Below are 23,458 nucleotides of genomic sequence, written 5' to 3'. Positions count from 1 at the left end.
CCAGCTCAAGCTCTTCACTTATTTTCTAATGGCAGCATCAGAATCCCAGCTTTTCAGTTGTGCTGGTTCCATACTGTAATAATTTGAAGATGAGCTTTTCTCTGGCCTTGGTAGGTGTGTGCTAGATTAGCACGGGTAATCTTAGCTCCTTTTTGCCACTATTGTTCTGAAGCTTTACTTCTTGCTTTTCTTACCCCTGTTGACCTTTTCTACTCTGCTGACTTCCAGCTCCACTCCTTTGGATGCAAGCATTGTTTTTCTCTCCCCCAACACCTCCCAAATACAGTCTCATTCTTTATTGGCCAGAGCATTTCTTGGCCTTCAGCCCTCCTGGCCTTATTTTTGACTGCCAGAATCTTCCACCACAAGTTTTGATGTGTTTCCTGGTGCTCTTCCTTTAATGAAATTCTCATTTATTCTTGGCGGCAGAGACATGGAAATATGGGGGAATTAAAACTCGGAAGGACCATGGAGGCATAAAGGAGTAGTGGAGACAATAACAAGACTTGGGAAACAACTGCAACTTTTATTAATATAGCACCTCTAACAGAGATAGGAAAGGGATGAGGCTATGGAGGGATTTGAATGTAAGGATGAGAATTTTTAAATTGGGGCATAACGTAACCAAGAGCCAGTGTAGGTGAAGAAGCACAAGTGATGGGTGAATGGCGCTTGGTGTGAGTTAGGACATGGACAGCAGAGTTTTGGATGACATCAAGTTTGGGTGGGGTACAATGTGGGAGATTGGCCAGGAGTTTTTTGGAATAGTTGAATCCAAATTTCAGATTGGCATTGGCCCTTTGGAGAATGCCAAGAGAGGCACAGAGGGAAGCTGTAGACTTAGCTAAGAGGGAATCAAACATGGGATGGTGGCAAGAAGACAAGGGTACCAAAAGGTTGGAGTTGGGATTTATGGGGGGGGGGGGGGCGGAATTTATAATGGGAGGAGTACTTGAGAGAGGAGAAATGAAAAGAAACATAACATGAGAGAGGGATTTAAGAGGGTAAAGAGAAAAGAAATAAAAAGATGAGAAAAAAGTGAAATAGAAGTGATGGGCATGGTTCTGGAGTGGCAGTCAGAGTGCGCATGTGAATGGATATGGAAAACACATGAATGGTCACAGGGAAAACTTGAGTTACATAAGCCTGATTACATAGCAATTAGTAGATACATAAAAAACTGGAAACTGAAACATCACAATTATCAAAGACTTGGAGAACACACTGTGCATAAATGGGAGGAGGAGAGAGAAAAGATGAGGGCAGAAAATACAAACAGCTAAGGTGGGGGAGATGTGAGCAGAGAGAGAGACATGGGGCCAGCCATGCACAGCAAACATCGGGGACAAAGGGGTGACTGCAAAAGATGAAGAGGGATGCATACAGACCTTTGCACCAGAGGCAGATTGGAAAAAGGAAAGTTGGCAATAATGCTGAGAAAGAGAAGTATCAAGAGGTAGAGCAACATTCAGAGCAATGGGACTAACATCACTGGTGAGACACAGGTACAACACATCGCATGTACGTATATGACAGAATTTTGGCCCAAGAAAACATGATGAGATAGAGTATGCAATTTGGGTATAGAGAAAGATCATATGGACTAATCAAAGGGGAGGCGATGGTGGAGTGGTATTGTCGCTGGGTGAGTAATCCAGAGACCCAGCGTAATGCTCTGGGGACCCGGGTTCGAATCCCGCCACGGCAGATGGTGGAATTTGAATTCAATTTGGAATTAAATGGTGACCATGAAACAAATGTCGATTGTTGTAAAAACCCATCTGGTTCATTAATGTCCTTTAGGGAAGGAAATCTGTCCTTACCTGGCCCACAGCAATGTGGTTGACTCTTAAATGCCCTCTGAAATGGCCTAGCAAGCCACTTAGTTGTAACAAACCGCTGCAAAGACATGAAACCAGATGGACCATCCAGCATCGACCTGGGCACCAGAAACGACAATGGCAATCGCAGCCCTGTCGACCTTGCAAAGTCCTCATTATTAATATCTGGGGGATAGGGTTGAATCCAAATTTCTGATTGGCAGGACAACCCAGCAGAGGTGGCAGTATAGGGAGTTACCCTTGGAGTCCTCAACGTCGACTCCGGACCCCATGAAGTCTCATGGCATCAGGTCAAATGTGGGCAAGGAAACCTCCTACTGATGAATCAGTGCTCCTCCATGTTGAACATCATTTGGAGGAAGCACTAAGGGTGCCAAGGGCGCAGAATGTACTCTGGGTGGGGGGACTTCAATGTCCATCAGCAAGAGTGGCTCGATAGCACCAATACTGACCGAGCTGGCTGAGTCCTAAATGACATGGCTGCTAGACTGGGTCTGCAACAGGTGGTGAGGGAACCAACAAGAGAGAAAAACATACTTGACCTCATCCTCACCAACCTGCCTGCTGCAGATACATCTGTCCATGACGGTATCGGTAGGAGTGACCCCGCCGCATGGTCATCATGGAGACAAAGTCCCGCCTTCACATTGAGGCCTCCATCATGTTGTGTGCCACTACCGCTGTGCTAAATGGGATAGATTTTGAACAGATCTAGAAACTCAAGACTGGGCATCCATGAGGCACTGTGGGCCATCAGCAGCAGCAGAATTTTACTCAAGCACAATCTGTAACCTTATGGCCCGGCATATCCCGCATATCAACCCTGATTCACTGAAGAGTTCAGGAGGGCATGCCAGGAGCAGCACCAGGCATATCTAAAAATGAGGTGTTAACCTGGTGAAGCTATTAACAGCATAATCAGCAAGCGATAGACAGAGCTAAGCGATCCTACAACCAACGGATCAGATCTAAGCTCTGCAGTCCTGCCACATCCTGTCATGAATGGTGGTGGACAATTAAACAACTTACTGGAGGAGGAGGAGGAGGATTCACAAATGATGGAGGAGCCCAGCACAGCAGTGCAAAAGATAAGACTGAAGAATTCGCAACAATCTTCAGCCAGAAGTGCTGAGTGGATGATCCATCTCTGCCTCCTCTGGAGGCTCCCCAGCATCACAGATGCCAGTCTTCAGCCAATGTGATTCACTGGTTGTGATATCTAGAAAGAACTGAAGGCACTGGATAGTGCAAAGGCTTTGGGCCCTGACAAAATTCCGGCAATAGTACTGAAGACTTGTGCTCCAGAACTTGCCCTAGCCGAGCTGTTCCAGTACAGCTATAACACTGGCATCTACCTGGCTATGTGGAAAATTGCCCAGGTACGTCCTGTACACGAAAAGCAGGACAAATCCAACCCGGCCAATTACTGCCCCATCAGTCTACTCTTCATCAGTAAAGTAATGGAAGGGGTCATCAACAGTGCTATCAAGTGGCACTTGGTTAGCAATAACCTGCTCATTGATGCCCAGTTTGGGTTCCGCCAGGGCCACTCAGCTCCTGACCTCATTACAGGCTTGGTTCAAGCATGGACAAAAGAACTGAACTCCTGAGGTGAGGTGAGAGTGAGTGCCCTTGACATCAAGGAAGCACTTGAACGAGTATGGCATCAAGGAGTCCGAGCAAAATTGGAATCAGTGGGAATCAGGGAGAAAAAACTCCACTGGTTGGAGTCATTCCTAGCACAAAGGAAGATGGTTGTGGTTGTTGGAGCTCAGCTGCAGAACATCACTGCAGGAGTTCCTCAGAGTAGTGTCCTAGGCCCAATCATCTTCAGCTGCTTCATCAATGACCTTCCTTCCATCATATGGTCAAAAGTGGGGATGTTCGCTGATGATTGCACAATGTTCAGCACCATTCGCGACTCCTGAAATACTGAAGCAGTCCATGTCCAAATGCAGCAAGACCTGGACAATATCCAGGCTTGGGCTGACAAGTTGCAAGTAACATTTGTGCCACACGAGTGTCAGGCAATGACCATCTCCATCAAGAGAAGTCCAACCATCACCCCTTGATGTTCAATGTCATTACCATCACTGAATCCCCCACTATCAACATCCTGGTGGTCACCATTGACCAGAAACTGAACTGGACTAGCCATATAAATACTGTGACTACAAGAGTAGGTCAGAGGCCAGAAATCATGCGACGAGTAACTCACCACCTGACTCAAAGCCTGTCTGCCATCTACAAGGCACAAGTCAGGAGTGATGGAATACTCCCCACTTGCCTGGATGAGTGCAGCTCCTACAACACTGAAGCAGCTGGACACCATCCAGGAAAAAGCATTCCACTTCATTGGCACCACATCCACAAACATTCACTCCCTCCACCACTGATGCACAGTAGCAGCGCGTACCGTTTACAAGATGCACTGCAGGAATTCACCAAGGCTCCTTAGATGATACCTTCCAAACCCACAACCACTACCATCTAGAAGGACAAGGGCAGCAGATAAATGGGAACAACATTACCTGGAAGTTCCCCTCCAAGTCACTCACCATCCTGACTTGGAACTATATCGTTGTTTCTTCACCGTGGCTGGGTCAGAATCCTGGAACTCCCTTCCTAGCATCACTGTGCGTGTACCTACACCACATGGACTGCAGTGGTTTAAGAAGGCAGCTCACTACCACCTTTTCAAGGGCAACTAGGGATGGGCAATAAATGCTAGCCCAGCTCCCCTAAATGAATAAAAAAAAACACAGTACTTGCCGACAGGGAGCAATTGGGGAAACATGAAGAAGCCAGAGTGAGAAAGACACCGTGATTGGTGGGTAGTGGGGCTGGGAGTTGGCGGGGGACACTGTGCAATGCCACAGGAGATTCAATAGTTAAAATTTTCCTCTGTTTTGATACTTGGAAATCAAAATTACTATTTCTTGGAGAAAAGAGCAAAATTTAAGTTTAGTGTAAAATGAAAACATCATTCAGTTTACAATATATAGTCACTCTGAATAAAAGCTGTTCAGCTAATGCTGAAATTGGCCCATTTACACAGCTTGTGCAACTAGGAGAGAAGTATGCATCTCCATGAAGTTCCTTTAAGTTTTGTGATTGCTAATTTAGTGGATATTGTCAATATGGCAAGATAAAGAAAGAGCATGTATTTATGTAAATACTTTAATCAACCCAAGATGCCCAAAAGTGGCTCATACTCAATTAATTATTTTTGAAATTTTGTCACTGTCATACAGTCAGTGACTGAAACTGCTATCCATGGAACAATGTGAACGGGACCTGTTGCTGCAATGACATGGGTGCGGGCTGGCTTTTTGAACATAAGAAATAGGAGCAGGGGAAGATGATAAGGCCCATCAAACCTCCTCCGTCATTCAGTATGATCATGGCTGATCTTGGGCTTCGACTTCACTTTTCTCACCCGCTCCCCATATCCCTTGATTCCCTGAGAGACCAAAAATCTGTCTATCCTCACATTAAATATATTCAATGATGGCATATCCACAGCCCTCTAGGGTAGAGAATTCCAAAGAGCCCACAGCCCTTTGAACGAAGAAATGTTTCCTCATCTTATTCCTAAATGATCAGCCTTTATCCTGAAACTGTCCCCTTGTTTTAGGTTCCCCAGGCAGGGGAAAAAGCTCATGGTATCTACCTTGTCAAGCCCCTTCATAACCTTGAATGTTTCATTCAGATCATCCCTCATTCTTCTAAACTCCAGAGAATATAGACCCAATTTATTCAGCCTCTCATTATAGGACAACTCCCTCGTTCCAGAGACCAATCTAATGAGCCTTTCCTAAACTCCCTCCAATGCAAATATATCCTTCCTTAAATATGGAGACCAGAATTGCGCAGTATTCAGGTGTGGTCTCACCAAAGCCCCATTTATTTGTAGCAAGACTTCTTTATTCTTGTACACTTGCAACAAAGGCCAACATGCCGTTTGTTTTCCTAATTGCTTGCTGTACTTGCATGCTAACTTTTTGTTAATAGCAAATACTGAGGATACTGGAAATCTGAAACAAAAACAGAAATCGCTGGAAAAACTCAGGTCTGACAGCATCTGTTGAGAGAGAAAAAAAGTTAACATTTTGAGTCCTTATGACTCTGAGGAAGGACCATAAAGACTTGAAATGTTAACTTTGTTTTTTTCTCTCTCCACAGATGCTGTCAGACCTGCTGAGTTTTTCCAGCATTTTCTGTTCTTGCTAACTTTTTGTGTTCCTTATATGAGTAGACCCAAATCTTTGAGCGTCAACATTTACATGATTCACCCCTTTTAAAAAAATATTCTCCTTTTATATTCTTATGACCAAAATGAATGACCTCTCACTTTCCTACATTATAGTCCATCTGTCATCTTGTTGCCCACTCTCTTAACTGTCTGTACCTCTTTGCAGCCACTCTTGTGTCCTTGTAGCTTGCATTCCCACCTAGCTTTGTAAATCGTCAGCAAACTTAGATACATTACTCTGTCTCTTTGTACAAATTGTTAATATAGATTATAAATAGCTGAGGCCCCAGCATTGATCCTTGCAGCATTTCACTAATCACAGCCTGCCAACTTGAAAATGCCTCATTTATCCCTACTCTGCTTCTGTCTGTTAACCAATTTTCTATCCATACTAATGTATCACTCCTACTCCATGAATCCTTATCTTGTGTATTAACCTTCTGTGTTATATTTCAACGAATGCCTTTTTGAAATCCAAGGATACCACATGTATTCCTTTACCCTACTAGTTACAGACTCAAAAACTCTAAATTTGTCAAACAGGATTTCCCTTTTGTAAAACCATGTTGACTTGTTCTAATCATATTATGCATTCTAAGTGCATTGTTAAGACTTTCTTATTAATAGATTCAAGTACTTTTATGTCATGGGAGGGGGTAATGATGCACTCATACAATGAAACATTGGCAGGCGATTTCTGAGTGGACACTGGAGCCGAGGTAGTTCTTGAAACAGACATGTAACTAGATTAACGGGGCCTTGGATTGACTGAGAAACCTGAAAGAGCAAAGGCCCCAAAGACACCTGGGATAGATTTGCAGGGTCAGAGCTGGGGAAGGATACTACTACTGCTTCAGTCTTCTCCAGGAGTTTGAAATGCCAATCTAGCTGAGTGACTTTATTCACTGAATATGACAGCTGGGCCTGTGACTGGACTCAGACTGAAGATGCAGTCCCAAGTACTGACAGGTGTCTAGATGGCAGAAATGCTGCACCAGGCAGCATGTCAACGATATTCCAATACAACCAGGCCAGTAAACAGAGGGGAAGAAAATTCCTGAAACACTCAGCAGCTGTATAGTGAACTGGTTGGAAGTGGAGGGTTGTTGCTGAAACAATGCCAGTGTTCCCAACAGGAACCACCAGGTTTAATTGCACTCCAAGAAGAACAGAGCTGTGTCATGCGGTGAATCATTCAATAGGCATGTTGTCAAATCTGCCTTTAGTTGATGAAATGATAAAAGTTTTCCTACAATTATATCAATGTTCATTATATCAGACGGTCCTGACAAAATTGTATGCAGATTCTTTTAAACAAGTACTGATGAACTTTACATTCAGAAATGTAAATGTGCAAGACATTTACAGTATTATAATTTAGATGGGCTCTGTGATTACTAATCCATTTGAAAGAGGTCCTCCAATCAAAATAGTTTGAGAACACAACTATACGTTAACAAAGCAGCAAATTTGTGCATAAGCCAGGTTCCACAAACAGCATCAAGATAAATAACCACAAAATCTGTTTTGTTGTTGGTCAAGGGATAATTATCAGCCAGGAAATCTGGAGAACTTTGCTGCTGCCCTTTGAGCAGTTGCAGGAGATCCTTAATGTTGATCTGAGCAGGCAGATGTTTTAACTTAGTTTGATGCTTTAACTGAAAGGCAACACTCCTGCAGTACTGCACACAAGCTGGGAGAATCCCTGTACATGACAGCAATGATAAAAGCATGTTGCTGACCTATATAAGTGTATTGAAGGTCAGTCACCATTTTCAGATCCGGTGTGCTCAATCTGAATCTGGTGTCTTTTATTTTTGAAAATGGTAGCACCTGGCCCTCAAGTGTACAGTGAACTCTCCCTACTTAAAGAAACTGTCAGTGGCACTGGCCCATGGTTGATTCTGATACTCCTACTGGTCCAAGCAGACTTTTAAAGTACTGTAAATTAAGTATCCATAGGTAAGCACTTTGTATGGTAAAGGTAAAAGATTTGTGGTAGTTGTGGAGTCTGTTGGTAACTTGATCTATTTAAATAAAGGATGAAAGGCAGGTAAAGTTTGCAAAGTAATATGTAGCTTGATAAAAGTAACAGTTATAATAATACTTGTTTTTGTTTACAGAGGCAAGCTAACAGCAGCAGCTCACCCAGCCTGTTGAGTGATTGTGCCAAAGCTTATGCTTGTGCAGGACATGGTAAAGTATTTTATTGTAATTCAGTTGTATATATTTTAGAAAAAAATAGCATATTGTAGGTGTTTTCCATAATGTAGTTTGCTGGGCAGAGGGATCGGGACTGGACTTGTATTTTTTGCCATTCGATGTTTCCAGAAATTCACGTTCCAGATGTTTATGTAACTGGCTCTTTTTAATGCCATGATGTACCAAAACACAAAACAGTTTGATGTACCCAATATTTAGTGTAAATTTATTTAAAAATTACAGGGTTGCTCTTATTTGACTTGTTTCTGGCTCTGATTTGCGATGGCCTAGGTTCACAGGATGCAGGTTTTACTTTAGCTTCACAATTATGGCAGATGTATTTTGAAACAAATCATTTTAGATATGACTTTTTGGAACTATTTTAAGATTATATATTTTCAGTCTGCATTAACAAAGCCCTTTATTCAGAGAGTTAATGTGCAAAGACTGTCCTGTGGAATGATGGGACATATTTTTCCAATGTAATTCCTTCCCTCTATCTACATCTGAGCTGCTCCAGCTGGAAAGGTGCTGAATGGCAGAAGGTACCATCTTTGAGACAGCAAAAGTAATAATCAGCGGTCCAGTTAATCTGCACTTTTACAAACCTAGTCAGTAGTTAACGATGGCAGAGACTCAAGAACACATTGTGTGCCCACAATTAGAATCCAAAGAAAGAGGAGAAAATAATTTGTAATGGAAAGTATGTGGCAAAGATGAACAGTAGTGAATTTACAGGAGTATAATTCTAGGCTTGAGAGTAGCAAGATTTATTGCCAACTTAATTTGCTTTATCAATATTGATGTTGTAAATACTCTTCAAAATAACTAATCTCTATGAATTGTATATCTTCAAAACAAAACTGTACTTGGGACGAGGTTCTTGCTGGAATGGCTATGTTTATTTTTAATCCTTAGGCACCTTTAGAAAATGAAGGACTTGTCCTTGTTATAATGGTAGGGAATTCCAGACTGAGGAACCAGTTATGAAGGATTGATAGAATATGTCTAACTTGGGATGGTGTGTAACTTTAGAAGGGAATTTGGAGGTGGTGGTCTTTCCTGTTCCAGTTCTTGGTGGTGGAGGTCACAGGTTGTATGGTGCATCAAGCTAAGCTGTGGATGGTCATTTAGTCACAGCACACTGGTGGTAGAGAGGATTGGTATTTAGCTCAATTGGGGCATTAATCAAATTGGCTACTCTGAGCTTCTTGAGTGTTGTTGCAGGTGGAAACATTCAGGCTAGGAATAAGTATTTCAGTGCACTCTTTGACTTAAGTTTTGTAGATGTTGCTGAAGCTTTGAATTGTGAAGAGATGAGCCATACTCATTATGGAGTATCAAACCTCTACCCTGGTTTGTAGCTACGTTGTTGTTGTGTAAGGTCCAGTTAAGCTTTTGGTCAATGGTGATTTGCAAACTTTTGACAGTAAGAAGCCTGCTGGCAATGATGTTGAAGGTTGGGAAGCGGCAGCTGGACTTTCTCTTGTTCATGATACAAATGTTGGCACGAGTGTTACCTGCTATTTGTCAGCCTAAGGTTGAATGTTATCCAGATCTTTCTGTAGGATGGTATGGCTGCTTCATTACCAGAAGAGTTGTAAATGGAGTTAACACTGTGGAATCATCAGCAAACAAATACTGGTCTTATGACAGAACACGATCTTTGATGATGCAGCTGAAGTTGGTTAGGACAAGGACATTCCCTGAGGAGGAACTCTGCAGCAGTGTTCTGGGGCTGCAATGATCAGTGCCCAACAACCATAACCAATATTCTTTGTCAGGTAGGATTCTGACTACTAGAGAGTGTTCTCCTTGGTCCCCCTGTTGACTAAAATTTTGTTTGGGTTTCTTGATATCATACCAGTTGAATGTTTTTTGATGTCGAGAACATTACTTTCACCTGCATTTAACTCTTAAATTTGCATGTTTTTTTCTTTCATGGGATTGCCATCCCTAATTTCCCCTGAGAATGTGCCATGAGCTGCCTGAAAATGTAAATGCTAATTCATTTACAAGCTTGTAATGCTTGATTTTATATATTCAACAATCTATATTCTAAATTGCATGGTAATATATGTACCATAATCTGTGTGTGTGCAGTTTAATAAGTGTATATCTTAATGCTATGCAATCTTAACGCTTATCTCTTGCAATCACAATGAATGCTGTATTTAAAAATTAGTAATATTATAGTGCAGTTAGATCAAAATTTTCTTTGCTGTGATAACTGTTTTATATTTAGTATGTGTGATAGTTATGCACACAAGAGAGGCTATATTTATCACATTGCACTCCTGATATCAGGCAAAGACTCTTAAGACAAAAACTTATGGGCTGTTTTTGAAAAAAAGCAGCATTGTAGTATTAATGTAATCATGTAAAGACAATGACCAATACAGGTACTTTTCAAAAGCCATGTAGTTTAACAGTTGTGTTATCCCCACCTGAGGTCAGCTAAGCCAGCAGAGTTGGGATTGAAATTTAGATCTTCCTGGTCTGTACTCTGAATTTCTAAGGCTGAATATTGTAATTTTGGAATTGTAGAAATGCTTAGTGATAAGGTATATTTGATTTTGATTAAATTGAAAGTTTATTGTATTTTAAGTTTAAACTAAGGTAGGACACTCCTCAGATCCCTGACTCTTCCAACATTGAAATAATATTTTGAGATTTTGGTTTTATCTGTAGCTCCCGTTGTTGATCTTTAAAAACTGTCTTTTTCACATGGCTTTTCTGTCACTGCTTGTAGTCAGTCACAGGATTATTTTGATCAACATGGATCTACGAGTTATCATAAAATAATTGCGAGAAAAGCAATTTAGACTATTTTAATCATCCATTCAGGAAGTCCCCCATTCAACATCAGATCGTTTATTAAATAATTCCAATGTTTCTACTGCTAATAAACTCTCTAGAACTCTGTTGTTCAAACTTTGTGAAGAAAACTTACTGTCATCTTTCTTCGGCTTTACCTGTTACTAGTTTGAACCTGTCAATTTGTCTTACTGTTGTAACTTAATTTGAAGTAGTATGTAGATATACTTCTTCATATCATAAGCTATCTTGTAAGATCTGTAGGATCAGCTCTTGAATATCTCCTTTCAAGGCTGGAAAGATCAGGTTTCTTCAACATTTCCGTAAGATTCTGACCTCCAACACTAGCTTTGTTCTTTTCTACATAGTATCCAGCACTTGAATATCTTCCTTTTGTCTCCCATGATCAGAACTGCACATAGTACTCAAAGTGCCATCTGATTGGACCATGGTACAGTTTAATAACAATAACCACAATTAATTTTACTTCTACTGCTTTATTAAATAGCTTTTCTTTCTATTGGCTTTTTTGATTCCTATGTTTGAACATGTTGACATTAACTGTTAAAAATTCTAGGTCTTGATTAGTTCCCTCCATAATCATTTCAGCATAATTCATGGCAGTATGCATATCACTCATTTTTCTTTTCATGCCTTGAGTCTGACTTATTAAGGGCAAACCTTAAAGCACTTTCTCTGTGTTAATAGATCAGTTCTGTCCTACAGCTAGCAATTTAAGTCTAACATTGACCTTCTGACTGATTTTTTTGGCTGGCATAGATATAAAGTAGAATTCAAAAACTTTGTTAAAGGAAAGTAATCTAGTTGGAAATTCATATCAATAGTATAAGAAGAAAATTAACAAATTCATCTAAAAAGATAATTTGCAGAATAGCATTGCTGATGTTCAGTTAAATGACAGACATTCACCTGGGAATGCACTTCATTTCCAAACAACTTCTGGTTTAATATGTGGAAGATTCCTATAGTATCTACTAGCAAAACTTACTTTATGCTCTCTTTCACCCAAATGGCACCTGACCCCCCACCCCACACACCCCACATTTCATAACATATAATTAGTTAGACAAATATCCAGATTAGAGATTTTGGGTACTTCGTTTTAGTTTCCCAATTAAGAACTGTAATAGTCTTGTGGTCTTTTATGGTTGCAGCCTGGAATTGCTCTTCATTTTCATTCTCACATCGCTAGTACAGGAAGGGAGAGCTCATTTTCACCACGCATGGCCCCTCACGATTCATAATTACTCCTTTGTGGAAGTTTTCAATGAAATTACTCCAGTTTTATCTTGTTTGTTATCATCAGCTTTCTGTCCTGAAACAGTCTTTATTTTTATGCTCAACTTTGTTGATTAAATCCTGCATTGTAATTTTATATACCAGTACATTTTCTTTGTTGGTCAACTCCAACATCAGAATGACTCTTGTTCTGCTATTAACACACTCTGCTAACTGACCTTTATGCCACTAACAGCTGCCTTAGCCTTTAACGCTATCATTACCACTCTCTTTGTCTTGTGTCCGTGACGTCTTTGTCAAGTCTGTCTTCAGCTCCCACCGATCCCTAATCTCCTGTTTTGCTGCATCTGCTCCATCCCCTCTTTTCAACAGTCAAAAAAACCCAGCACAATTATACCTCTCTTCAGCTCTGAAGAAGAGTCCTACGGACTCGAAACTTTTACTCTGTTTCTCTCTACAGATGTTATCAGACCTGAGTTTTTTTCAGCATTTTCTGTTTTTATTTCAGAATTTAAGGTAAACACACCTTGCCAGACATCAGGGCCATAACATCAGGGTTGGTGGGGGTTGGGGTTGGGAGTCTGAGTGTAGGTGGAGGGTAGGGGGAAGTGAGATCGGAGTGAAGGTAGATGGGCAAGAAGATGAACCCCTATCCAATCTAACTTAAGATAGCTGAGATTGATATGGGGTGGCAACTCAGCAGTGACAGTTTCTGCCCCAATTTCCTTCTCTTTCACTGCCAGAAAAGCTGAATATCCATCCATAAAATGTGGAAATTTTGGCTGGGCCCAAAAGGATGAGTTAGGTGTATGATCTTAAAATTGAGCTATTATAGATCTGCCAAGGTGTAAACCCATTGATTTTCTTAATGGAACCACATTTATCAGTGTTAAAAATGCTATCACTGACCATTTTAAGCAATCATTTTACCAACTTTGCTTCTGGCCCCATTTGGGAACGTTTTCTAGATATTGAAACACATCACTAAGCAATATGGCCGTTAATTCAGCGATGTTCGTTCAGCTCTGAGGACAGATCTCAAAGGGTGTGCCATCAGCTCATGTTATCAGAGGGGCGTGGCTTCATCAGAAATGTGTCACGTCACTAGGCCTCCCCAGTCACCTTGTTGATTGATCCGTGCTGCAACTGGGAAATCAAGTTCCTGCTGCAATCAACGACAGTGTAGGCATGTAATTTTCAAACAGTCAGCAGCATACACTTCCACTTTGCCACTGACCATAAGATCCGGGCCACTGATTCCTGCATTTAACTTTGTACATGTGGTTGCTGGAACTTGCTGTCCAATGCCTATGTACATAACACTGCAAGTACCACTGCTATTTCTATTGCAGAATCCAGCCCATTTTGTTAAAGCATGATGTGAAGGTAAATTGCTGATATTGGAACAAGAGTAACTGAAATAATTTGAGAGTGAGTTTGAACATTCCCAGTGTCAGTAAGCATTACCCAGCACATTGGCATTCAACTACTGTGCTACCGTCGTCAGTGTAGCACCTGTCAGTTTTTAATGCTTGCTGATGTTGATCAAAGGTAGTGTTTGTAGACCTGTCTCCTTGCTCATGAAAGAAAAATTATTTGACTTGGAATCTAGTTACTACTGATGCTGTAAATGATGGAACAGGTTGCTGACCAAGAATACTGCTATTGGACCATTCAAAAAGAAAGCTTCAAGGTCCTTTTATAGCCGTTTAAGAGTTATATGTTTTTGATGTTTTGATACCAGTACTACCTAACAATAGGGCCTCTGTATCTGAGAACTGTACCTTAAGGAGAATTCTATCCTGGATCTAGTAAGACTAGGTAACACTCCCCAGTTTGCCAAGTTTTGGTCTGCTGACTACTAATGCAGATATTTCAATTTAATTATTTAGGAAAGTTTACATTTGTTGCAACCAAGTAATATATAATTCCTATAACCATTCAGATGCCTTTCCTCTCCCCATGTTATGCATTTGATATTTTATGTGCAATTTATGAAAAGCCCGTGGTAAAACCTGTGTTCCAGAGATAAAGAAAGTTGGACATATGGAGGGAAGACTGAGAACGATGCACCCTTGTGTAGAATGTAATTCAACAAAGAAACTGGATTGTCAGCAAATAATGCACCTTAATGATTTAGCCTCATTAGGTCACCTTGGAGTTTATAGTTCCTAACGGTTCTGCTGTCCAGGGTTGACTGCTATGCCAAAGAATTTGGCTAAAAATTTAAGATTTTCTTAATCGACCACAGAAAAATTAGTGGAATTAAACTATATTAAGAAATTTCAAGAACTGCCAGTAAAAGTACAAAGTTATCCCGTTTCAGAATATCTCATCCTGTTGTGGATACAGTCAGGCCTTTTAAATTAGGTTACTGTTTTGTGATAAAGGATGCTTGACATCTCGATTTGTAAGACTTGGATCACGGAGATAGCTTGTATAACGATTTTCCATATTGGCTGTGAAGCTGCACTTGAAATTCTTCTCTTTGGTCTAGCTGCTTTCGTGCTGAGACATTGATATTCTCCACCTTAAACTTTTGGGTCTTGTGATGTCTTGGTGCTGGGTAGATGTTTATCATCAATTGAGCAAGTTGATGATTTGTAGATTGAGTAATAAAGACATCAGTTAGATCCTTGACCGGAACAATGACATAATTTAGGTGCGAATGCTTGGATCTAGGAAGCCTTCATGTACTTTTCAATTTGCCCTTCTGACAGAAGAGGGTGTTTTTTTTAACAATGAGGCTATGCTGAGCCCACTTTGTCAACAGGAGGGCGCTGTTTACATTGACTTTTCCCACCTGTTTTTCCCAGTAGCTCTGCAACAAACGTTGCAGCCACCCCGGGCATTAAAGCCCCCCAGAAAGATGATCATCTTTTGGGATGGCAGTGAGGACTTAAAGGTCAGGATAGAACTTCTACTTAACATCTTCATCGGGGTCAAAGGTCAGGGCATAAGCACTGATAACTATTATTATGTTGTTCGGTTGGACTAGTTACAATAAATTCTCAAATGCTGCAAGCTGTGAAACACTCTAACTTTATTGTAACATATTTACAGTTATAAGAACACTGTACACGAACTTCCAACCATGCTTACTGCCCTCAAGTTCCAGATCACGAGTGTATGCCACTTCCTTCCATGACATCAGACTGTTACAGTTAACCCTTTTTGGGATTTAGTCTAACATACTTCATTATACTTCAATAATGGTGGCATGTTGGTTAGCTGTAGGTGAAGTGTCATTTTAAACTTAAATAAGGGCAATTATGAGGGCATGAAAGTAGAGTTAACCAAAGTGAACTGGCAAATTAGGTTAAGGGATAAGTCAATAGAGATGCAGTAGCAGCCATTTAAGGACATATTTCAGAATACACAGAATAGATACTCCCCAGTGAGAGAGAAAAATTCCAAGGGGAGGACCCACCATCTGTGGTTAACTAAAAAGGTTAAGAATAGTATCAAACTTAAAGAAAAATCGTATAATTGCGTAAAGATAGGTGGCAGGTCAGAAGATTGGCCAGAATATAAAAAACAGCAAAGAATGACTAAATGATTAATAAGGAGGGAAAATTAGAGTACAAGAGAAAGCTAGCTAAACATATAAAGACAGTTGGTAAGAAGTTCTATAGAAATTTTAAAAAAGAAAAGTGTTAACAAAATTAGCATTGGTCCTATGGAAAGTGAATCTGGGGAATTAATAATATCAAATAAGGAGATGGCAGATGAATTGAACAGGTATTTTTCATCAGTCTTCACTATAGAGGATACAAGTAACATCCCAGAAATAAGTCAGGAAATGAAAGGGAGGCAGGAACTCAACTTATAATCACCAGGGAAGTGATACTGAGCAAAATGTTGGAGCTGCGGGCTGATAAGTTCCTGGGTCCTGATGGAATTCGTCCAAGGGTCTCAAAAGAAGTGGCTGGTGAGATAGTTGATGCATTGGTTTTAGTTTTCCAAAATTCCCTAGATTTGGGGAAGGCTCCACTAGATTGGAAAATAGCAAATGTATCTCCTTTATTCAAAAAAGGAGAAAAACAGAAAGCAGGAAACTACAGGCCATTTAGCTTAACACCTGTCATGGGGAAAATGTTGGAAACTATTATTAAAAACATTAAAGCAGGGCCCTTAGAAAAATTCAAGACAATCAGGCAAAAAGGGAAATCATGTTTAACCAATTTATTGGAATTTTTTGAAGAAGTAACATGTGCTGTGGATAAAGGGGAACCAATGGATATACTGTGCTTAGATTTCCTGAAGGCATTTGATAAGGTGCCACATCAAAGGTTATTGTGGAAAATAAAAGCTCATGATGTGGAGGGTAATATATTGGCATGGATAGAAGATTGGCTAGCTGACAGGTAGCAGAGAGTTGGCATTAATGGGTCATATTCTGATTGGCAAGATGTAATGAGTGGTGTGCCACAGGGATCAGCACTGGGGCCTCAACTTTTTACAATATATATAACTGAATTGGATGAAGGAACTGAAGGAATGGTTGCTAAACTTGCTGATTACACAAAGATAGATAGGAAAGAAGAGGGCATAAGGAGGCTACAAAGGGACATAGATTATGTGAGTGGGCAAAGATCTGGCAGCTGGAGTATAATATGGGAAAATGTGAAATTATCTATCTTGGCAGGAAGAAAAAATAGCATCTATATGGTGAGAGTTTGCGGAGCTTTGAGAAGCAGAGAGATCTGGGTATCCCAGTGCATGAATCGCAAAAGTTTAGTATGCAGGTCAGCAAGTAATTAGGAAAGTTAATGGAATGCTATCACTTAATGCAAGGGAGATTAAATGCAGGAGAACGAAGATTATGCTTCAGTTATACAGGGCATTGGTGTGACCACACCTGGAGTACTGCGTACTGTATTGGTCTCCCCATTTAAGGAAGGATGTAAATGCATTGGAAGCAGTTCAGAGAAGGTTTACCAGGCAAATGCTAGGATTGGGCGGGTTGTCTAATGAGGAAAGTTTGGACAGGCTAGACTTCTATCCGCTGGATTTAGAAGAGTAAGAGGTGACTTGATTGAAACATATAAGATCCTTATGGGTCTTGACAGGGTGGATGTGGAAAGGATGTTTCCTCTTTGTGGGAGAATCTAGAACAAGGGGTCACTGTTTAAAAATAAGAGACAGCCCATTGAAGACAGATATAAGGAGAATTTTTTTTTCCCTGAGGTTCGTGAGTCTTTGGAGCTCTCTCCCTTAAGTGGCAGTGGAAGCAGAGTCTTTGAATATTTTGAAGGCAGAAGTAGATAGGTTCTTGATAAGGGGTGAAAGGTTATCAGGGGTAGGTGAGAATGTGGAGTTGAGGTTACAATCAGGTTAGCCTTGATGTTATTGAATGACAGAACAGGCTCAAGGGGCCGAGTGGCCTACTCATGCTCCTAATTCGTATGTTTGTATTTATATGATTGGAGAGTTCTTCCAGTGCATCCAGCATCCTATTTCAGATGCCAGAAACAACTCTGTGGATGCGACATTCACTGGCAGCCTTTCTTATCAGTAGAAAGTGTTTTTTTTAATTAATTCACAGGATGTGGGCTTCGCGGCTGGGCCAGCATTTATTACCCATTTCTAGTTGCCCTTGAGAAGGTGGTGGTGAGCCTTAAACTGCTGCAGTACATGTGTAGGTACACCCACAGTGCTGTTAGGCAGGGAGTTCCAGGAGTTTGACCCAGTGCCAGTGAAGGAACGGCGATATATTTCCAAGTCAGGATGGTGAATGACTTGGAGGGGAACTTCCAGGTGGTAGTGTTCCCATGTATCTGCTGCCCTTGTTCTTCTAGATGGTAGTGGTTATGGGTTTGGAAGGTGCTGTTGAAGGAGCCTTGGTGAATTCCTGAAGTGCATCTTGTTGATGGTTTTCACTGCTGCTGCTGTGCATCGGTGGTGGAGGGAGTGAATCTTTGTTGATGTGGCGCCAATCAAGTGGGCTGCTTTGTCCTGGATGGTGATAAGCTTCTAGGGTGTTGTGGAAGCTGCATTCATCCAGGCAAGTAGGGAGTATTCCATCACACTCCTGACTTTTGCCTTGTAAAGCGGACAGGCTTTAGGCAGTTAGAAGGTGAGTTACTCGTCGAAGGATTCCTAGCCTCTGACCTGCTCTTGTAGCCAAAGTATTTATATGGCTAGTCCAGTTCAGTTTCTGGTCAATGATAACCCCCAGGATGTTGATAGTGGGGGATTCAGTGATGGTGATGGTTAGATTATCTCTTGTTGGAGATGGTCATTACCCAGCACTTGTGTGGCATGAATGTTACTTGCTACTCGTTAGCCCAAGCCTGGATAATTGTCCAGGTCTTACTGCATTTGGACATGGACTGCTTCAGTATCTGAGGAGTCGCGAATGGTGTTGATCATTGTGCAATCATCAGCGAACATCCCCACTTCTGACCTTATGATGGAAGGGAGATCATTGATGAAACAGCTGAAGATTTGGACCAAGGAAACTACCCTGACGAACTCCTGGAGTTGAGATAACTGACCTCCACCAATCCTTTGCATTGATGTCAAAAGCAGTTGCTCTCACCTCACCCCGTGAGTTCAGCTCTTTTGTCAGTGTTTGAACCAAGGCTATAATGAGGTCAAGAGTGGCCCTGGCAGAACCCAAATTGGGCGTCAGTAACAGCTTGATAGCTTGATGAAGAGTAGACTGTTTGGATTTTTCTTGCTTTTGTATATGGGACATACCTGGACAATTTTCCACATAGCCTGTGTTGTAGCTGTACTGGAACAACTTGGCTATTGCTGGAATATTGTCAGGGTCTTTGCAGTACATTTGTCCATTTCTCGATATCATGTGGAGTGAACCGAATTGGCTGAAGACTGGCATCTGAGATGCTGGAGACCTCCAGAGGAGGCTGAGATGGATCATCCGCTTGACACTTCTGGCTGAAGATTGTTGCCTTATCTTTTGTGCTGCCGTGATGCCATTTAGCACAGTGATAGTGCCACACAACACGTGTCCTTGATGTGCCTGGATGACAGCTTTTCTTCCCTAAAGGACATGGGTTTTTACAACAATCAACAATGGTTTCATGATCATCATTGGGCTTTTAATTCCAGATTTTTATTGAATTCAAATTCCACCATCTGCCATGGTGGGATTTGAACCCGGGTCTCTGGATTACTAGTCCAGTGGCAATACCACTGCGCCATCACCTCCCCCATGTCCACTCCTGGCTCAAGATCGTAGCAAATACCTTATCTTTTGCAATGATGTGCTGGGCTCTTTCACCATTGAGGATGGGGATATTTGTGAAGCTGCCTCCTCCAGTGAGTTGTTTAATTGTCCACCACCATTCATGACTGGCTGTGGCAAGACTGCAGAGCTTAGTTCTGATCCGTTGGTTGTGGGATGGCTTAGCCCTGTCTATCACTTGCTGCTAATGCTGTTTGGCACTCAAGTATTCCTGTGTCATAGCTTCACCAGTTTGACACCTAATCTTTTTTTTAGGCATGCCTGGTGCTGCTCCTGCACTCTTCATTGAACCAGGGTTGATCCCTTGGCTTGATGGTAATTGTAGAGTGGGGGATATGTCGGGCCACGATTGTGTTTGAGTGCAATTCTGCTGCTGCTGAGGTCCACAGCGCCTCATAGCTGCCCAGTCTTGAGTTACTAGACCTGTTCGCAATCTATCCCATTTAGCACGGTGGTAGTGCCACACAACACGATGGAGGTATCCTCAATGTGGAGGTGGGACGTCATCTCCACAGGGACTGTGCAGTGGTTACTGCTACCGATACTGTCATGGACAGCTGCATCTGCAGCAGGCAGGTTGGTGAAGATGAGGTCAAGTATGTTTTTCCCTTTTGGTTTCCTCACCACATGCCGCAGACCCATTCTAGCAGCTATGTCCTTTAGGACTCGGCCAGCTCGATTAGTAGTGGTACTACCGAATCACTCGTGGTGATGGACATTGAAGTCCCCCACCCAGAGAACATTCTGCTCCCTTGCCACCCTCAGTGCTTCCTCCAAGTGGGTTAGTGGGTTTCAACATGAAGGACTGATTCATCAACTGATGGAGGACGATACGTGGTAATCAGCAGGAGCTTTCCTTGCCCATGTTTGACCTGATGCCATGAGACTTCATGAGGTCTGGAGTTGGTGTTGAGGACTCCCAGGGTAACTCCCTCATGACTGTATACCATTGAGCTGCCACCTCTGCTGCGTCTGTCCTGCCAGTGGGGCAGGGCATGCCAAGGGATGATGTTGGTGGTGTCTGGAACATTATCTGTAAGGTATGATTCTGTGGGAATAGCTGTGTCAGGCTTGACTAGTCTGTGAGACAGCTCTCCCAATTTTGGCACTAGCCCCCAGATGTTAGTAAGGAGGACTTTACAGGGTTGATAAACTGAATTTGCAGTTGTCGTTTCTGGTGCCTAGGTTGATGTCGGGTGGTCCGTCCAGCTTCGTTCCATTTTTGAGATTTTGTAGTGGTTTGATACAACTGAGTGGCTTGCTAGGCTATTTCAGATTGACTTAAGAGTCAACCCCATTGTTGTGGGTCTGGAGTCACATATAGGCCTGACCACCTAAGGACAGCAGATTTCCTTCCCTAAAGGATATTAGTGAGCCAAATGGATTTTTGCAAGAATCGACAATAGTTTCACGGTCATCATTAGACTTTTAATTCCAGATTTTTTAAATTGAATTTGAATTCCACCATCTGCCATGGTGGGATTCAAAACCATGTCCCCAGAGCATTACTCTGGCTCCCTGAATTATTATTCCAGCGACGACAACACTATGCCATCACTTGCTTCAGCTGCCACTCTTCAAGAAAGTGGGTCCTACTGAGTATGGCAAAGCATGTGTGGAACCTTGAGAGCTCAAGCGATACGATTGTCGTACTTCCTTCCAGACAGTCGCTCTCAAGGGTTATCCATGAAGTGTTCCTGATGAAGGATCATCATCTGCCTGAAATATTAACTGTGTTTCTCTGCACATATGCTGCCCGACCTGCTGAGTATTTCCAACATTTTCTGTTTTTATTTCTGATCTCCAGCATCTGCAATATTTTGTTTTCATATTTTTTAAATGCTCTTTAATATAATCATTTAGTTTTCCCCTACATTACTGACAAGTCTTTCTGCATACCCTCTCTTGGCCTTTTTTTTTGGCATCTAGATTGTTTTTTTTAGAGTCTCATTAGCCATAATTTGTTTTAGTACGACATCTGCCATTAGTTACACTTGCTCTTGCAGTTAAGTTTTTAAATATTTTGCGGTGCAAGTTGCTGAAAATGTGAGCTTATAATGGCGCAGCAAGGAAAACAGGACATCTGGGACCCAAATGAACAGGGCAATCAGCTGTGGATGTTCTTAATCAATCAGATTAAAGGATTGTAAACAACACTAGAACTGAGAAGGAAATGAGTAAGTTCAATATTGAGTCAAGTAAAGGAGGGAAAGATGGAATGGATTGAGAGAAAAAAAATGGCAAAGGAAAAGTAAATTTTTTTTTAAATTTAAAATTTGGTATTTTTAAAATGTTCAACATGAATTGAACCCAGAAGGAAAGTGGCACCACATTTAGTCATGGAGCCATTCCAGCACAAATGAAGGCCTTTTGGCCTATGCCGGCTCTCCGTAGAGCAGTCCACTCCAATCCCTGTAAATCTGAAAGTTTATTTCCTTTTATTTCCTTCAAGTAGGTATCCAGTCTCCTTTTGGAATCATTGATCATCTCTGCTTCCACCATCCTTGTAGACAGCATGTTCCAGATCATTACCACTTGCTGTGTTTTATGACATGGCAGGTATTGTATGCAGGTGGACCAAATCCACAAGGGGAAATTCGGCCACGCTATCACAACAGTTTTGCAATTTGTGTTTATTATGAGAAGAAATGTGCACCGAATTCAGAAGTAAGGCGCCCATTATCACTTTTAGAGATTTTCAAAATTAAATTGAAACATTTTTTAACAAAAAGATTTCACACACACACATAAAATTGCAGTTATTTAATACAAATCCCAAAATTCCTAATTAACCTGACTCCCAACTACACACCTCCTTTAAGGCAACAGTCAAAAATAGATGCTAAATTTAAATAGCAAGTCAGCAAGGCTTATCTATCACAGCACTCACTGAACAGTGGAATTCCAAAAGTTTCCTTCCACCTTTGGTTACTGGACATAGCAAACTTCTGCAAAAGTGGCTGGAGGCTTCTGCAAGGCTATCTTACATGGCCCAAAACGCAGCCTTCCATTCCTGCTTATATATGCGTCGCTCTGTTTAATCTGTAAATTCCATTGTTCTTTACGTCTTTGGAAATTTCCTTTCCCCATAATATAAAAATCTTTGGTGCTGCCAATATGGTCACTACCTTTGGGGAAAAATAAACACACTGCTTGACCTTCCTTACCTTGTTAGTACTAAACATCCTATCATCCCATTGAAACCCAAACAACTCTTCATTTATTTCCTTCACACCTTATATGCAAATTTCCTTCGCACCTTATATGCTAAGTCCTCATCCATGTTTACTCATTAGCATTTCAAATGCATTTTACCCCTAACTACTTTTGATAATTTCAAGCTTGCAGCCTATTTGACTCTAATTCAATTAAATCACACAAATAGAACCATCTATACTCACACCCATAAACCTATCTTACAATAAACTACAATAGAATAATGAAAAAATGTTAGTTTCATGCCATGCCAAGTTCTTACTCTCAGCCCCCCTATCTGTTACTCAAAATCTTCAATTTGTATCCCCAAGACATTGCACCATCAGCTAATGAGAATTTTTTCCCGTGTCTGCATCATCTAAACCGGTCATAATCTTGTATACCACCATCAAATCTCCCCTCAACCTCCTTTGCTCCAAGGAGAACAACCCAAGCTTCTCCAGCCTAACCTTGTATTTGAAATTCCCTGTACCTGGAACCACTCTGCTAAACCTTCGCTTACTCAAGGACCCTTGCATCCTTCCTAACTTTTAGTGACCAGAACAGGATGCAGTACTCTAGTTGTATCCTAACCAGAGCGTTATACAACAAAAACAAAAATACCTGGAAAAACTCAGCAGGTCTGACCGCATCTGTGGAGAGGAATACAGT

The 23,458-nt window shown here is 41.4% G+C and overlaps 1 protein-coding gene across 2 annotated transcripts in view; it reads left to right on the top strand.

Moving 5' to 3' along the window:
* The window catches only part of pan3 (poly(A) specific ribonuclease subunit PAN3), a 203,791-nt gene that overhangs the window by 26,627 nt on the left and 153,706 nt on the right, over window positions 1–23,458 (top strand). For both annotated transcript variants that reach the window (XM_041198817.1, XM_041198815.1), the window contains exon 3: window positions 8,220–8,292. In XM_041198817.1, coding sequence (XP_041054751.1) covers window positions 8,220–8,292 — 73 coding nt within the window. The remainder of the gene's footprint in view (window positions 1–8,219; window positions 8,293–23,458) is intronic.

Source organism: Carcharodon carcharias, chromosome 11 (assembly GCF_017639515.1).
Source record: "Carcharodon carcharias isolate sCarCar2 chromosome 11, sCarCar2.pri, whole genome shotgun sequence".
Classification (NCBI taxonomy): Eukaryota; Metazoa; Chordata; class Chondrichthyes; order Lamniformes; family Lamnidae; genus Carcharodon; species Carcharodon carcharias.
This window is presented reverse-complemented; position numbering and strand designations above follow the sequence as displayed.